Here is an 18,422-nt window from a genome sequence, read left to right as displayed (position 1 = left end):
TATACAGCGCCTTTATTACAATACATATACACAAACACATATATTATGTATGTGTGTGTATATATATATATATATATATATATATATATATATATATATATAATATGTGTGTGTGTATGTATAAATACATATACAAGAACATTTATTTATATAGCACATTTTCATACAAATACACACACACATTATATATCTTTCTATTGAATAGTGCCTTTTCATTTATCTATCTATCTATCTATCTATCTATCTATCTATCTATCTATCTATCTATCTGTTATATAGTTGCTTTCACATCTGTCCATCCATGCATCTATGAGACGCAAGAGAATACCCAATTTATCCGCACAAAGTGAGAACATGCAAAAGCCACAAGCATTTCTAAAGTTTTCCCCAAACAAGACATCTGATAATCTGACTGAAATGTACACGTGAACTGACACCAATATAGATATGTAGATATTTAAATTTTTACATTTAATTTTATTTGTTTATTCTTTTGTCATTTTGTCTTTACTTTTTGTAAAGCACTTTGAGCTACATGTTTTGTATAAAAATGTGCTTTAGAAATAAATGTTGTTCATGCAGAGTTCAGAATGGTGTCTGCATGTATTTCTTTCCTAAGACCATGCAGCTGAGGTTAATGGCTGACTCCATCTTAGCCCCCATGTACAGTAGGTGTGCATGGGCCCTGTGCAGTACTGCATTCGGCTTTGCTCTCCCTGCTGCCATAATATGCTCCAGGCCATGTGACCCCAAATTGCACTGAGCAGGTTTGACAATGTTACGTTAAGAGAAAGGTAAGCTGCATTACTTATCTAGGATGTGCTTCCAACTATTTGTGCCACCGCATCTCATTTTGTTTCCTGGGCCTGCTTCCAAAAATAGATTCTCCATCACTTGTGTAAATCCTGCAATTTTTCTAAACCAATTTTAGACAGATACTGTAGTGAGGTGAGCAATTTCCTTTGTTCTGCAGGAAACTATTTTCTTTTTTTTACCGTAACTCTTAATTTGTTCATTTTTCCATACCTGTTTATCCAATTCTGAATTAATAGATAGATAGATAGATAGATAGATAGATAGATAGATAGATAGATAGATAGATACTTTATTAATCCCAATGGGATCAATTGATGAGGGTGGTATGAAGCCTGTTCTTGCATCATTGAGTACAAGGCAGGAACCATCCTTGGATGGGCGGTCAGTCCACCGCAGGGTATACTACTACACTTAATGTAGAAGTTTAATTTAGAAAAGTGGAAAGTGCTACATGTGGGCAAAAGGAATGCCAGTTCTAAATACAGATGGAGACACTGTCCTATAGGAAGCAACCTCTGAAAAGGATTTAGGGGTTTATGTTGACATAACATTTTCATCATCTAAGCAATGTGCAGAAGTGATTAAATAGGCAAATGAAATGTTTGGTTATATTGTTACATTTTTTAATATAATTCAAGAGCTGTTAAGCTCAGACTATACGACACACTAGTAACACCATATCTGGAGTATTGTGTGCAGTTCTGGTCACCATGCTGCAAGAAAGACATAGAAGCACAAGTGCATCCCAGGACTTAAGGACATGCCCTACTGTGATAGACTCAGACAATTACACCCGTTTAGTCTCAGGCAGTTCTGACTGTGTGTGGACCAAATCCAGGTCCTCAAAAAATCCTGAAAGGCACCAATTTAGATTAAGCAGAATTCTTTCATCTTAAGTGTGAATACTTTAGGACACCACTGGAAATTAAGGGGAAGAGCATATAGGACCAAAGACAGAAATCACTTCAATACACAAAGAGTTTTGGGAATTTGGAACAAACTACCAAGCCATGTAGTTGAAGCAGAAACCTTGACAACCTTCAAGAAGCATCTGGATGAGATATGGAGACAGCTTCACTATTAGCAAAACAAACATGCTTGATGGACTGAATGGTAACCATTCCTATGTAGGTTTTTATTTAGTGTCACTGACTAACTTGAAAGACACGAGGGGCAATCCTATCAAAGTAAACAGCAGAAATTAAGTTAACCTTTGAGTGTCTTCTGTCTTTTTTGTCCCAAATGTGCCCTGGACATCAAATGTTTCACCCTGGATCTATTTTATATTGATTGACCATCTTAACCTGTAGTACAGATGATCCTAACATTTAGAACAAGATGACATTTACGGGTTGTGAACAAACAAACCACACTAAACACAACAAAAATCCATTAAAGTCAAAGGTGGGCCAAAACTGACCTGAAGGACATTGCTATGCAGAAATTTTGTAGCAATTGTTTAAAAAAAAAAAAAAAAAGTTACATAAATTAAATAAATACATAAATAAATAAATAATAAATAAATTTGACATTTGGAAACTTTTTTGCTCTTTGTAAAGTTAGGACACTACTAAAACTCTTTAAAGTTCTGAGCTGAAAAGGTGACTTTCTGGATGTTTTAATAGGTGGTGAACAACCGATCTACACTAAAAGCACCTAATTTCTTCAAAAGAATATCAAGTAAACTTTTGAATATCCCTAAAAGTCCCACTGTCCACCACACTACTTCTTAATTTACTCCATGCATCGTTGATTCTCTGTGTGAAGAAAAATGTTTGTGTGAAACTTACCCTTAACAAGTGTTTATTTGTGTCCCTGTTGAACCCAATTTAAAGTAACAGCCTTGATCCACTGTACTAATTCCTTTCATAATTTTAAAAACTTCATTCATGCCACCTCTTAAACTTTTTCAGTTTAAGCAAATGGAGATTGACTTCCTTAATCTTTCCTCATAACTCATCCCTGCAGTCCTGGAATCTTTTTTTTGGGCTTTGAAAATGTTCCTAATATGTGGAAAAAGCAGAAATCATTAATGTCTAGTCGGATACTGACAGATCAAGAAAATCTTGTTTGCTTATATTTTCTATTAAAATCATGAAACCATTGGCATTTAATACATCTGTTATCGTTTACTCATGACTATTTATGGAGCCTATTATGAATCCTAATAAAATTTCTTTCTGGAACCTTCACGTGGTTGGTTCTTTTGCCCTATAGCATTTTGAAGAACCACTCTGGTACCTTTATTTTTAAGGGACATTAAATGGCAGCCTCGTGTGTGTTTCACATTCCTTGCTTACCACCACAAAAAATAAATTCCAATTACCTTGAATGAAATTATACCACTTTATTGGTGCAAACTGCAAAGCCCAGACTATATGTCACAACATAATGCATTTTTATTAGGCCAGCCTAAGGGCTGGGGTCAGTAGAGGAGAGGACACCAAAACTATGATTGTAATGAAAATCCTCAGGGGACTTTTTGCGAGTCCAGTGGACCAAATTCACACACAGCATGTCTGTCACAAATTCCTTAATCATACATTTGTATTATCTCATTTTCTGTTTGCAAGAAAGACTTATAATTTGATTTTTAAAAATAAATATAAATAATTTTTTTTCCAGCATGTCATATGCAGCTTGTCGAGGTACAGTAGTCAGATGCCCACTAACCTTTTAATTTTGTCTCCCTTTGCAGTACTTTCCTGGACGCCCCATCATGATGAACTTCCTTCAGGTCCTCAACAGCTGGCTGAAATCCTATACAGAGTCTGAATTGCCATACAGCACCCTGGAGAAAGAAATGGAAAATGGATTTAATGTGAGTAGTTATAGAACTCCTAACCTCAAATCAATGGTCTCCATTAGGTGATGACATGAATTTCAAACCATGGTAAACAAAACCATCTTCCTTTTTCAAAGACTGAAGTGCAGCAACTGTGAGATGCAGTGGGAGGTTCATTGAGCCCTCAGTGACTCTTGGGAGAGAAACAAAAAGTATCAATCAGTACTGAAGCGAAAGCAAGGCATGATCCGGATCTAACACTGCCATTGCTGTCCCCAAATAAGTTTAAAAAGTAACATTAATCGCCCTGAAAGCCCTAATTAATTTATCCAGATACCGTATATAAGAAACTAAACATTTTTTGTATTTAATGACTTCTAAATTAACTTCAAAAAATCTTTCTCCTCCTCACTGTCCAACTTAAATGTTTACCAGTTCAGTGCCTACTGGAGGGTAAGGATTATATTCATATATTTTCTACCATCCTCATTTTTCTCCTCGATCTCCATCAAGTTCAACAGTCTTGTGCCAACAAGAAACCTACAAATGTATGTCCTTTTTGTGCCAGTCTGAATCCTGGACTCACAGCCATTTCTTCACTGACCTCATCATCACTCCCAAATCTTCAAAAGCTCCAAAAAGGGGAGAAATCTGAGAGGGCTAGATTACGTGGCAATGTGGATGCCAGAGCAGTCCACTCGGGTCTTGCAGTTGCTTCCTATCATTTCATGCTGGGGGTGCAGCCATGCATGGTCATGCTGTCTCTTTGAGAAGCTTAATCTTCATTAAATGCTTCTTAACTTGTTAGTTGTTCATATTTTTAAATAAGCAGGAAGTTATTTAAGGATTTCTGTAATTCATTTACACTGTATTTTAAAACAGATAGAAATTGGTAGCATAGTTTTTTTTAACAACTTTGGAACAAAGCCTTCTAAGCTTGAATACCATTTCCAAAAATTATTTGAAGATACAAGTATAACAGTTTGAATGTACATACCCGAGTCAAGTAATGAATGAATGAATGATGAACAGTTTGGTCATGTAGCTACCAAAAGTCACCCCATCTACACCCCAAAGCTTACACTCCCTGCTGAAGAGATTACCTAAAATAACCTTTTCCCCAAGGAGCACTTGGATGATGCCATTCTGCTGATCAATGTCTTGTCTTCAGTTCAAAAATAGTGGATTTATGTTTTATTCCCAGTGAAACAGGAGAGAAAATACACCTCCTTCTGTACAGGTTTGACATTGATCATTATGATCTGAAAAATACAGTGTGAACACACTTTTAAATATCCTAAGGCAGCAATAATGTTGTTGACACTTCTCTTGGATACTGAAAGCGATCCATTTCAACCATTAATAAAGCATTCATCTTTTGTCCATTTCCATCCATATTTCTCCTTTCTCTGAAAAATCAGCTGTTTTAGCATGACCCCCAAGAAAAAGTTGCCAAGTAAGCACTCCTTGTTATTTTCTCATAGAGTTAAATGAAAGCATTTTTATAGTATTAACTTGCCACAGTAAGAAAGAAACCCTAAATGTCTTCCATTTGATTACAAAAGGGATGCTGATCATTATGACCTTGTCAATAATTATCAGAAATGAATGAATTAAAAGCAATCACCCCATGTAAAATCCTCTGCTGTAAGTCACCCAGTGTTTTTTTATTGGACAATTATACAAAATCATCAATGCAGGAACAGTGATGTTGTGTTAGCTGGATAGATAGATTTTTACTTTATTAACTCTGAATGAACATTTATGCCATGTTAGCTTGCTAGCCAGCTAGATAGAGGGACAGATCCTATATTAACCCCAAAGGAGCAGCTATGTCATGTTAGATAGCCAGCTAGCTAGATAGTTTATTAATCTTGAAGGAAATTACAAGGCTACAACAGCTGCAGAAACCAAAAGGCACAATTACATATATAACAAGAATTATAATAATCTTAGGTATGTTAACAAGGTACAAATACACAGAAACCAAGAATTAACAAAATGAACGTATTTACTAAGTGTAAAGTGATTAGAATTGCATTTAATTGTAAATTACAATTTTACAGTTCAGGATGTCAGCTCTACACACAGTATATTGGCACAGCATTCTACACATAGCGTTATTGACTACAAAGATGTTGGCTAGACCAGCTCAGTACCATTGAGCACACAGGGAACAATACCTCCTCGTTACAGAGGCTGATGGCGGATGGTAGTAACGACCTTACATAGCACTCCATGGAGCAACATGGCTGTCTCAGTCCGTTAGTAAATGTGCTCCTCTGTTTAGGCAAAACCTCATTCAGAGGGTGACAGTCGTTGTCCTGGAAAGTAAACAGCTTCCTGAGTGACCGCCGTTCTAGTTCATTCATACATATATTTTTGTTTGTTCCGAGGGGAAACTATAGTTTTTATAGAAGTTCAACAAATACTATAATGAGCAACAACAACAACAAAAGTACACACACTATAACAAAAAACCACAAACTCCTGACTTGGATATTAAGAAAGCAGTCCCAGTGAGGCATTATAAAGGTGTATTTCCTTTACGTTTGAAGGAGCCCTGTAGAATTACTTGGCACACTTCTGCTGAGTAATTCGTTGGCTGAAAGACCTCAGTGTTACTCTATCAGAGATAGGATGTGTAGCATTGTTCATAATGGCCATTAGTTTTGACTTCATCCTCTCCTACATTACTACCTCTAGTGGGTTCAGAGTGTGTCATTGAGCTCTGCTTGGCCTTTCTCAAAACCCCTGACTTATGAAGACCTGTGTCCAATAGTGCAGGTTATCAATGGCATTGTCGCCATATAATTTTTTGTACATTTTAAATACATATCACCACATAACATCATTTTGAGGGTCAACTGGCTGTGCACTATGAAAATGCAGTAGCACCCTGAACGTGTCAAATTAGCCACAGTTGAAGACTTTTTCTAGAAAGATTACCTGAAGCACAGAAAGTGTTGCAAACGTTTCTGGCAATCTTCATAACATGGATTCATTTAGTTGAAACTTTTCTCCAAAGCGAGTTGCATGTACACGTCCCCGACTTGAACTCTTTCTGTTTAAACTCGCTCAGTGACCCATTCACACTTGGGCTGTGTACCTACACTGACCACCTTCACATCTGTCCAAATGAGCGGCACTCATAACTGCTCATCTGGTTTGTTTTTCTCACCAGGTACCCAACTTGGCTCTTCCTCCAACAATAAAGTGGGTGGCCTGTCAGGGATCTCGGACACACTTCAGGGGGTACCCATGCTCCGTCTGGACCCTCTTCCACCTGCTCACCGTGCAGGCTTTGCAGAATGAGAAGGCTTCATCACGAGGTAGGTGAACTGCCCTTCTCTAAGCTCACTGCTGTTTGCACATTGGCAGCCTCACATGGGTTTTTTTTTATTTAAAGAGCTGCCTTAACCCGAGTGCCAATACGCCAGTGCCAGTGCTTTGTTCTTTGATGGAAGTGTTGTCTATTAGATCACCATATTCATTTGGCTGTTGTCCGAAGGGGCTCTCTAGCTACAGAGACCTAAATAGAGTTGATTGCTGCCCACCCCCGGCTCAACTCTTTGTTTTGATGAGTAGTACGATTTCATGCTAAAAGGCTCTCATTAGCTGTTGGATAAAATGGAGTTTAAATTTACAGCTGAAACCAACAGTTTGTTTAAAAAGTTAATGACCATATTCCACGTGTCTGGGATTAACATTTTTCCAAAGGTTACACAGTTTACAGGACTGTGCTGTACAGCTCCTGAAAAGGATACATCAAGCTAGCTGTTTTAATGACAGACATCACGGTCAAAGTTCAAGGAAAGGGCAACTCCAAGACTGTTAGAAGCAAACAGAGTGCACTGCTTAGGTGTCAGACGAGTATCAGATTTTTCTGAAGAGTTTCTGTATGCAAAGTGGGTCTGAGTTGCCACTACAGCAGGAGAGACTCACTCCAATTATCATACCATAGTCATTAAGGATGCTGGGAGCTGCAAAGTTTCAAATGCTCTATGGACGCTGTAATATCAGAGAAAAAAGGCAACAACTGGCCGAGGACAGTAAATCACACAAAAGTAATAAATAAATAAGGCCTATACAAGATGACACAGGGCTCCCCATATTTCAGGGAAATCCCCCTTTTTGAGTTACTGCAAAAGTAATTCGTTTAGGGGCGGTAAAAGGGATTTGTTTAGATTAGTGGAATTTGAGCAGTTAATGAACAACACAGCTGACTTTGCCTTCTCTTCCCCCTTTATACAGGGTTAATCCCAGAGCTTAGGGGGCCCTCACGTGACCCGCAGATGGGCCCAGCCAGAGATGTCCATCTGTCCACTGGGATTGCTTGGGGTTTAATCTTCCAAAATAATGCAAAAAAACACCTGACACGTAGACCTTTATCTGCAATTCGCATTATTTTGTTTTCCCCTACTCAGTTTACAGATTCACAATATTTATTTTACAGCTCCTTTCATGATTAGGATTGTCCCAAATGTTTTATGAAATGTTATGTAAGCAAACAATGTGTCATCTACATATTAAAGTACAAATAAGGCAAGAAGAGTGAAGGACAACACATGGAGCCACATTTCAAGCTGTGGTATGGAAGCCAGGAGTAGCTGAGAGTCATAACCACGTTGTATTCAGTAAGATGTCTTTCTGTGTGGAATCCTAGCTTCAGTTGGACAGAAACCATGCCAGGGTAGCCCTCAGAGAATCTGCGTTTTTAGTTTCAAGAGTGTGGGTCATATAACTTAGTAGGGCCTTGTATTCTGTGCCAGGCCAGCACCAATCCTCCATAAGACCAGGAGCTCTTCAAATGCAGAAATCTAGCTTGGGAGACAGAGCTGTAGTGGGAATGTCATAATTGGTAGGTTGAACCTTACAAGGGGTAACCTCTTGTGGAATTCTTGGAACACATTTGAAGAGGTTCTTGCCATCTTGCTGGGCTGGTCACACAACTAATGTTATCATATGTTCAGCTGTGTTGATAAGGTAATTAATTCGAAGAGATTTCAGGTAATGCAAAAAAAAGCACAAGTCAGATTAATTTAAGGCCTGGTGACGGAGTCCATACTTCGATAAAAAGACTTGATCAGTTGAGCTAATGTGTGTGTGATAGATTTATGCTGTAAAATTACCTTCACAGTGTGCTTCTTCCCTCAAAAAGCTGGTTATAAAGGGTGTCATCTGTCTCCAAGTCATCATTACAGTGTCTTGTTCTTCGGCTGATGGATTGCAAACCACCAAACTTAAACTATTTCACATACTTATTCTAGAAGCCCAAATTAACAAAAAGCATGTTTCCACCTTCTGGAATTCAATCCTAAATATAGGAGGACACCAGGTTTTCATGCCATCCTGGAGAAATCAGTCATGCACAGACCCAACTTGACCCCTTCAGTATCAGCAGTGCAGAATGGTTATTTGAATCTAAAATGTTTCCAACCTGTTAGCATCTGACACCCAGTTCTTTGTGACAGCCATTATATGAACAACTAACATCCATTTCTTGTGTTTAGATGCAGATCCTCAGGAGGTTCTCAAGGCCATGCTGGGTTACATCAAGAATTTTTTTGGTTGCCGGGAGTGTGCTTCTCACTTTGAGAGCATGGCGACGGAGTCCATGAGTTCAGTGCGGAGCCTTGAACAGTCGGTCCTGTGGCTTTGGCAGCGTCACAATCATGTCAACAGCCGTCTTGCAGGTAATCCTTGAGCATGACTGTTAGGCTACAGGGCTAGGAGCAGCCGTCTGAGACTTAATCAGGACTGAAGTTGCAGAGTTCATTTGAGTGTGAACTGAACTGGCAGGACTGACATTTCCTCCAAACGATTCTTTACTCTGCCCTCAGCTCTGTGTTACTGCCTTCTTCCACTGGCCTCTTGATTGTAACACTTTTTTTCCCTGCATGCTCAGTCTTTTGGTTATGCCTTTTTTCTCACCATTTTCCCTCAACCCCACCCTGTGCTGAATGACAACAGGATGTTTAAATAAGGAGGCCGGGTGAAAAGTTTCTCCATTTTTCTAATTCTGGTGACCACTTGTCCTTAGTGCTAATCTCTTTAGCCATACTATCCTTTCTGCAGACAGCAGCTGTTCCCAACTGTCTCGGTGGCAAAAGGATTACATCAGGCCCCTCACCCCTCTGGCTTGCTAGTAGAGGTTGAGGCACTGGCTTCAGGAGTAGGACAGAGGACACAGCACCCAAACAGGGGGCACTTGGGCAGCCCGCTTTAGTGCTAACACTTTGACTTAATGTACAGAAGGAACACATTGATTCCACAAGTCTGGCATTATTACTAAAGCAATCTGAAAGGGATATGCTAAAGAGTGCTGGGGCAAACATTTTAAAACAAGGTTCACCACATTAATGAATGATACAGACTCTTCTCCATCATTGTTTATTACTGGACTGTTCTGTTGTGTAGCTATAGGGTGCCAGAGCCTATCCTAACTGCAGCAGCAAACACAAAGCAAACTTTGGACACTATTTAGAGAAAACGGCCGCCGTGCCATTAGTTACTGATGTGAAGATCTAGTATGAACAATTGGTACAACTGTGGAGCCCAATGGCAAAGTACTACAAAAGAGTTGTACATCCAAGGGCAATTTAGAGTATTTTATATCTTTAGATGGAGAAAGGACACACAAAAACACACATAAGGCTTCACAGTGAACCAAACTGGGACCCAAGCAATACCAAAACCAGTTACTACTACTGTGACAGCCAGTTCTACATTACAGCAATGCTTTAAAATTTCTAAAGGTAACTGGTGCAGGTTTGATTAATCACAAGTGAAGGCCACTTGCAGTAATGAGTGAAACAGGCCATACCCTAAAAGCACTGGTATTGTCAGGCAGCACGCTATTAGTTGTCAAAATGTGGAAAACTTGCAATACTTTGGAAATGTGAAACTGTTGAAAACTTTGGATAGGGCTGTGTAATTTGTCATCCCCTACAACTCCTTGTCATGACACCCTCAATAAGATGAGATCCAGTAATGGCAGTTAAGTCAAGTCTGACATCTGCTTTGATTGGAATTCATGTAACGTGCCTCTGGCTTTAGACACTAACTACACCACAAAAACTCACTAACATTATTTACTTTAAAGGGAGTACTTCATTGTAAGGTTTATGAACAGCCAGTCAAAGTGAAAAATACTATAAAGGTGTTCATGTTCGTATTTGGTGCAAACAGAGAGTGCAGTGGCCAGAACAGTAAAAGTGACTGATCAAGGTCAAACCTTTACCACTGTGTCCAGAGAAAACACTGTGTGTCTACACATGCGCAGGGAAAGCTCTATAGCCAAGTCAAACAAAATGATCACAAAAGTGCAGATAATTATTGACTTATCCTGCTATATATTATAAATATATGTGTATCTATACCCCATTACCCGGAGTTAGAATAAGGTCACCATTTTTCTTTACATGTCTTTAAGGATGACAAAAGGAGGCTGGCGTCGGGAGGGGCATCTGACTATTAACATTTCTGCTACATTAACCCCTAGATTTGGGTGAAACAGGCCAAAGGAGGTGAACTCAGAAAATGTCTGTTAAACCAGCAGGGAGAGAGAGAGAGAGAAGAAACAGAGTCAAAAAAAGTAACTGCTAAGATATGTCAAATTGGGCAGCAAGATGGTGCAGTGGTAGTGCTGCTGCCTCGCAACAAGGAAAGTTGGAATTCAAGTGCTTACTGTATGGGATTTGCACGTTTCTATGTGGCTGTGTGGGTTTCCTTTAGGTGCTCTGGTTTCTTTCAAAGTCCCATCCAAAATGTTTCAAAACCCTGTGGCAGGCGTCTGGGGGCTGTGCCCAGCCGGGACACCGAGAACGACCGAGAGAGGGACTATGCCTCCTCTGTACCTCGAGAGAGCAGCTGCCCTGGTTTGTGTGGGGGCCATGGGAATTGAGCATGGAAGCTCAACCCTATAGGGCCCTGTGGCCACTGACAGGGGGCGCCCGGACGAGTAAGGAGCCCTGGACAACAGCACTTTCGCCACACCCAGAAGTGCTGGCGGAAGAAATACCAGGGACACCTGGAGTGCTTCCGGGTACTCATGCGGCACTTCCGCCACACCAGGAAGTGCCACAGGAAGCTCATCAAGGGATACATGGAGCACATCTGGGTCAAAATAAAAGGGGACGCCTACCTCCAGTCATTAGCCAGAGTCAGGAGGAAGAGGATAGAGGTCGGAGGAGAGGAGTGGAGGTGGTGAAGGAAGGCATTGGAAGGCCTGGACTTAAGGGTGATTGGTGCTGGGGCACTGTATGCTGTGCGGGACTTTAGTGTACATATTGTAAATAAACGTGTGTTGGAACCATCGGTGTGTCTGTCTGTGTCTGGGGCTGAGTTACCACAATGGCATCCCAGATGGGACTCTCCACCTGATACAAGGCGGAGACCCGTCGATAAAATAATTTTGTGGTCAGCCCGGAACAGAAGGACACCCCCCCACCCACGCCGCTGTACCGCAGCATGCACACACACCGCCAAAAAGGAGTGACTCACCTAATGACCGCCGAGCGGTTCAAAGAAGCGCCATTTCCTCCTGATGCGGGAAGAGAAGACCCGGCTAAGCATAACAGCAGCGGACTCCCAACAGCACGCCATCGCTACGGACACCCGGGTTGGCATCGCAACTGGGAAGGCCACAAGGAGGAAGTTGCCTCCGACAGACGGGATCTGGGAGGTAAGTCCCACACCAAACAGCAGTTGGCCCTGGGGGGCTGGACCTTGTTTTTGTGTTGTAGGCAGGGACTGCCTTGCTCTGTGTCGGTGGCCGGAGCATGCTGATCCGTGGAGCTACGTCAGTGCGATGGCATTAAAAAGAACTGGGGAGGAGGAACCGCTGCAGCTCAGAAAGCCGCATCAGAGGAGCTGCCAGGAGGCTCGCTGCCACATCGGGAGCTGGTAGGAGAAGACGGCAGAGAACCGGAAGTCCCTCCCCGAGGCTGATGAGGGATTGGACGGTGTGTGTAGCGTTCCCATCGATGATTGGTCGGAGACGGGACCAACGAATGTCCGTCCTGAGCCAGGGGAGGACCCGACTGAGCCAAGGAGAAGGCTCCGCAGCATGCAGCCGGTGGGTAGGATCGATCAAAGGGTAAGTCCACCGCCGGCTGGCGTTCTGGACGATTGCCTTCAGCCCGCAGAGTCGCTCCTACAGGTAATGCGCGTCCTCCGTGAGACAGTGGAGAAGCTGGAGGAGAAGGCGATTGCGTCACTGAAGACTCTACACCAGTGGACAAAGTGGTGCGACGCTGGATTCTCCGGCCGGAGGGACGCAGCGGTGCAGGTAAGTAATACCTGTGCCGTAAAGGGAAAAGAAGGGTCGTGCGAAGGGGGCCCGGTATCAGTTGGTTCTGGGTACCGAGTAGCCATACCTCCGACAGTGGACACGTCGGTGAGGACCGATCGTGTGGTGGGGGCAGAAAGAGCAAGAGGGCAAACACCACACCGGCTGATGTGTGCCGTGTGTCAAAGGGCCCTGCTCCCAGAGCCGGCGGTGGTCTCACACCACTCTACAGGGACGCAAACGGCATGGGGACTCTTCCTTTCCCATAGAGAGACTCAGATCGTCAGGGCGCCCCAGAGAAAGCGGATGATGCGGAGGAAGAAAGCCGGCTCATCCGACAAGGGAGGACGTGAGGCTGGGAGCTCATGTCCGGTGATGGGCCGCCCTCTGCGGTGTCAGAGGGAAACCCCAAAGGCAGCTGAGAAGATGGGGGCGCAAGTGGTCCAGTCAGATATCCCGGTCTGGGGGGCACAGAGACCTTGGAGGGATGGCCAAAGTTCCGGTTGAAGAGGGGAGTGTTGCCCATATGGTACGAAGAAAGAAGCCGAGCGGTGGCGTTAAGGCAACATCTCCACCCCTTTTTCAGTTTTTGCCCTTGCAGGACGGGCTGCTGGCCCCTACGGGTCTCAGCTGACGGAGGGGCAATGTGGTACGCGGCTGTGCCCTGCCAGGACACTGAGAAGGACCGAAAGAGGGACTATGCCTCCCACCCGGACAACGAGAGGGCAGCTTTCCTGGTTTGTGTGGGGGCCACAGGAATTAAGCATGAAAGCTCAACCCTATAAGGGCCCATGGCCACCGCCAGGGGGCGCCCGGACAAGTAAGAAGCCCTGGATGTCAGCACTTCTGCCACACCCAGGGGTGCTGGCGGAAGAAATACCAGGGACACCCGGAGTGCTTCGGGGTACTCATGCGGCACTTCTGCCACACCAGGAAGTGCCGCAGGAAGCTCATCAAGTGGAACCTGGAGCACGTCGAGCACGTCCGGGTGGAAATAAAAGGAGCCGCCTCCCTCCAGTCATTAGCCGGAGTCGGGATGAAGAGGACAGAGCTCGGAGAAGAGGAGTGGAGGTGGTGAAGGAAGGCATTGGAAGGCCCGGACTTAAGGGTGATTGGTGCTGGGGCACTGTATGCTGTGTGGGACTTTAGTGTACATATTGTAAATAAACGTGTTGGAACCATCGGTGTCTGTCTGTCTGTGTCCGGGGCTGAGTTACCACAACCCATAGTTTAAGAAACACTTCTTTACACGATTCTATAAAACACTAAATAAAAACTGTGACATCTGCTTTTTCTGATTTAACCTCACAAAGTCTATATTAAATTGGACAAAAATGTCATAAAGACACTAAGATATAGCAGTGCAATTATATGCTTAGACATCCGTGTGTAATCCTGGAATTTTTCAAGATGTTGCCAGCGGAAATTTACAACACTTAAGTGTGAATGGATCCTAAAACATTTACACAGTTCTGTACAGGGGAGGTCATGATCTAAAAGTAAAAAATGAAAATATAGGGAAAAAAAGAGAAAAAGAACAAGCAATTGTTTGACATTTCAGCGATTCACCGAGTCCATTTCTGCCTGTTAGATAGATACAGTAATTTTTATGTCCCCAGGGGGAAATTTGGCATTTTACAGAAGCTGTTTAAAAAAATAAATAGATACATAAGTAAATAAATATACACACACAGTAGTTGTGCTATACTACTCCATATATGATTCAAGCCAAAGGGACCTGAATGGAAGAGAAGGCGTCTCCCATGGGGAGGATATGAAATGAAGATTAAACTGAACCCTTTGAGCAATCACTTAGAATACAAAAAAAAAAACAAAAACAACAGTCCTTAGTTTGGTGCATTGCTCTGGATCATCCATTAAGTTGGCACAGCAGAAATTCTCATTGGTATCATGCTATTCTCAAATAAGGAGGGAACTTTGCACATTTTGCTCAAGGAGCACAAGTAGCAGACACAATGTATGATCTTTGGAAAGGCTATAGACAGGACAGTCTTTGAACTCAAGCAGCACCACTCCTACTGATGCTTTGTGTATTCTTGCGTCTCTCTTTTGCATTAGCTTCGCTGACGCCTTCCTCTTCAATCCCCAAGCCAATGCATTTGCACTTGAGGCTGTAGCATAGATTTATCTGAGTGGGTCTCCTGGGCCAGCACTGGGCCATTGTTCCACCCGACAATGAATAACTAACACGCACAACTCTTAAAGCAGCAGCAGGAGATGCAACTGCAACTCCTTAGGGACAGAGACAGCAGGTGGCACCAGCCAAGGGCTCTCCCAGCCTTCACAACACAGCAAAGATTAATGGATGGCTGCACACGCTGTGGGTTGGGGCGGCACGTGGCAGTCACAATACCTCCCCTGCCCCCTTTCCCAGAGTTCACTACTGCATGTACACGCGTGCTGCCCTCTCCCGTGGGGATTCACCCTCAAAGTATGCTGTTCTTAACAAATCCCCTTTGTGGTTCACTCAGGCGTGAAAGAGGCCCATTTGTAAAGCAGTAAGACAATTAAATCTATTGGCAAAACACACCACAGCGACTGGTGGTCTTGCTTGGGGTTTTGATGCCATCGTTTGAGTGGCAAACAAACTGTCCATTCAAGAGAGCAAAAAAAAAAAAAAAAAAGGCCACTCAGAAAGGTTGGTTTTTATTTGTTCCCCTATATCTCCAAATAGAAAAACTTAAGTAAACTGTATAATATAATGAAACGCCAGGCCTCTAATACCCAGCTACTAACCTATATTGTTTATTTACATTTACATTTATTAAACATTTTTCCAAAATGAAAAATGTGTTTTGAGATTTTTCGGAGAAGGTGAGAGAGAAAAAAAAAACCACCCACACACACAAAGAAAAATAAAAGTGGACCAACCTCACTAAGCTACAAATCCATCAGAACATCTAAAAATGAAGGTGCCCATCCAGGTTTTCTTTGTGAGTCAGTAGTTGAGGCCAAACTGGATGCCTTGTCATGTACACTCCAATATTTTAGCCACTAGTCCATGCTGCCTTTATATATGAAATAAGCAGATGAATGAGCCTATGGTGTCTGTCTTATATAATGGACTATTGGTTTGGCAGACCACAGTTTGTTGAGCTCAAAGGCCACATCTCTAATACGGATGTGAGCAACAACTGGAGCTCTACAAGGAACAGGCCTGTCACCTTTTTCTGTTGGCTATATACACCTCAGACTATAACACCAGGTCATGTCAGTTGCAGACACTCTCAAATGATTCTTTACTAATAGGGTTTATTGGCAAGGGGGTTAGGAGTCATTTATTGAACATTGAGAATTGTCTGCAATTTACCATCATCAAGCCAAGGAACTACTTACTGACTTTTGCTCCACCAAAAAGCATCTATGCCCAGTCACTATTAAGAGAGTGAACGTGGAGGTTGTGCAGTGCTACAGTTACTTGCAAGTCCACATCAGTGACCAGTTAGACTGGTCTAGTAACACAGAGGAGCTGTATAAGAAAAGGCAGATCAGACTCTCTTTCTTAGGAAAATACGTTCCTTTAATGTGGGTAGTGAGATACTTTACGTGTTCAGTAACTCTGTGATACCAAGTGTGATCTTCTACAGTGTGAGCCAGCAACATCACTCCAAAAGAAGCCAACCAAATTAATAAGATGATTAATGAGGCAGGCTCAGTAATGGGGCGCACTCTGGACCCCCCTAGATGTAGTACATAATTAAGTCAAAGCTGATGGCCATTATGAACAAAACTGTACATCCTCTTTCAGACTCACTAGCATGAAGGACCTTTAGGCAACTAATTTTTCAGCAGAACTGCAACACTTACAAGGGGCTCCTTTATACGTACCTACAGCAATAAGCTTTTCTAATGCCTCTTATTACCCAATGCAGAGGGTTTAGTCTTTTTTGTTTATCTTGAGTGCATTCAAGGTGGGGGGGTTATATTTATTATAATATATTTTGTTCTTCTGTAAAAACACTCAAAATGTCCCCTTGGGATAAAGAAAATACTATCTATCTATCTATCTATCTATCTATCTATCTATCTATCTATCTATCTATGGCAGCACCTCATGGGCTCCATATGAATCATTTTATTTAATGCTAATGCAAACAGTCATCAGAGAACTGAAATACCAGGACCACTGAGCCCAAACCATACCTCATCCCATGAACTTCAGTGGGGCATTGTTAGGTTCTACAAAGGCTCCATCACAGCATGTCTGAGGTCCCCCCAGTTAAAATGCATTTTTTTTTTTTTTTTTTTTAATATTCTTAATGTCTCACACCAAACAAAACCATCTGACAGAATACCAGGTACTGATGGCTGACAAGTACTGCATAATACAAATCTAAAATATAATGTTAACTCAAGCATGCAGGCTGTGAGGAACAGAGGCTAAGGTGGCAGACTTTTAAACCCTCCCAAGGCTGCAACTTTAACTACCTGTGCTCCAACTGTTCAAGTATTTGAAAATTTTTTCCCCCCCAACATATTCTGTTCTAGTAACACATTCTTGTCTTGAATAAAAGAGTCAACCAAATATATCAACTCCTTCTGCTTAATTTAAGCATTGGTGGAGGATGATCCAACATTTACCTGAGTCAGTATGGATTTTGGTAAGTCAGCTTGGCATTCAGGAACCAAATTGTAGCAGCAGATAAGCGAGTTCAATCATCGCAAAATGTTGATGCCATCTTTGGGAAGCCTACATGTGCTTAACATGTTAATACGTTTCTTTTCATTGACCAGATTACTGCACACAGGTTGACTGACACTTATAGTATGAATCACTAAATGCATGCTCAGCAATGGACTGGAATGCTTCCTACAAAATGGAATCCTGGACTATGCCTCTTGCTAGAATAAAAGACAGGCTGATCAAAAAATGGATAGAGTGCTTAGTGGGAGAAACGAGTTGGGGACAGAAGCATGCTGCTTGAAAAAAAGTGTCAGCAACACCAATTCATGAAAGCACTCAAGTGGAATTCTCTGCACTCCCTAACACTAAATACACAGCACAAAGATTTACAACTCTTTCTAAGGCTTTGAATGTCAGTCCAAGAGGTTAAGATGTTAACAAGTTGTTACTAATCCTAGCTATAGAAAGGCACAATGGCTCCCTGGCAGGCTTTGTTGAGCGTTTTCTGGAAGGCAGAAAATGGTTTTGGGGTGGGGGGTGGAGGCGGGTTGGTGTTAGCCCTGCTGGGCTGGAGTGGATGAAAGCGCCTCAAATTATACATTTTCTCTACTGCTTTGTAGCTCTGGGTCTCTTGGGAACCACTGGCTTCATTCATATCATTCAGAAAGAAATTCAAGAGGAAATCCTCCTTCCCCAGACACCTCTGAAGGGAGCAAGCACTATATGGAAATTGAATGTGGAATCAGACTCCTCAGGGGGCTCTTGTTTTAATTGAATTTCCACCTTGTTTATCCCAGAAGGACAAACTCACTAATAAATTGCCTGTTGCTGCTCCAGCTAACAGTATATGTGATTTGGATAAAACTGAGGAAATCCTTTCATTG

At 42.2% G+C, this 18,422-nt stretch overlaps 1 protein-coding gene across 1 annotated transcript in view; it reads left to right on the top strand.

Annotated features, from left to right (window-relative positions):
• qsox1 (quiescin Q6 sulfhydryl oxidase 1) overlaps window positions 1-18,422 on the top strand; it is an 82,563-nt gene that overhangs the window by 51,420 nt on the left and 12,721 nt on the right. Inside the window, exons 9-11 of the mRNA XM_028812418.2 lie at window positions 3,515-3,637; window positions 6,786-6,933; window positions 9,115-9,297. Of these exons, the coding sequence (XP_028668251.1) occupies window positions 3,515-3,637; window positions 6,786-6,933; window positions 9,115-9,297 (454 nt within the window). The remainder of the gene's footprint in view (window positions 1-3,514; window positions 3,638-6,785; window positions 6,934-9,114; window positions 9,298-18,422) is intronic.

Source organism: Erpetoichthys calabaricus, chromosome 10 (assembly GCF_900747795.2).
Source record: "Erpetoichthys calabaricus chromosome 10, fErpCal1.3, whole genome shotgun sequence".
Classification (NCBI taxonomy): domain Eukaryota; kingdom Metazoa; phylum Chordata; class Cladistia; order Polypteriformes; family Polypteridae; genus Erpetoichthys; species Erpetoichthys calabaricus.
Note: the sequence above shows the minus strand (reverse complement) of the source record. Positions and strands in the feature narration are given on the sequence as shown.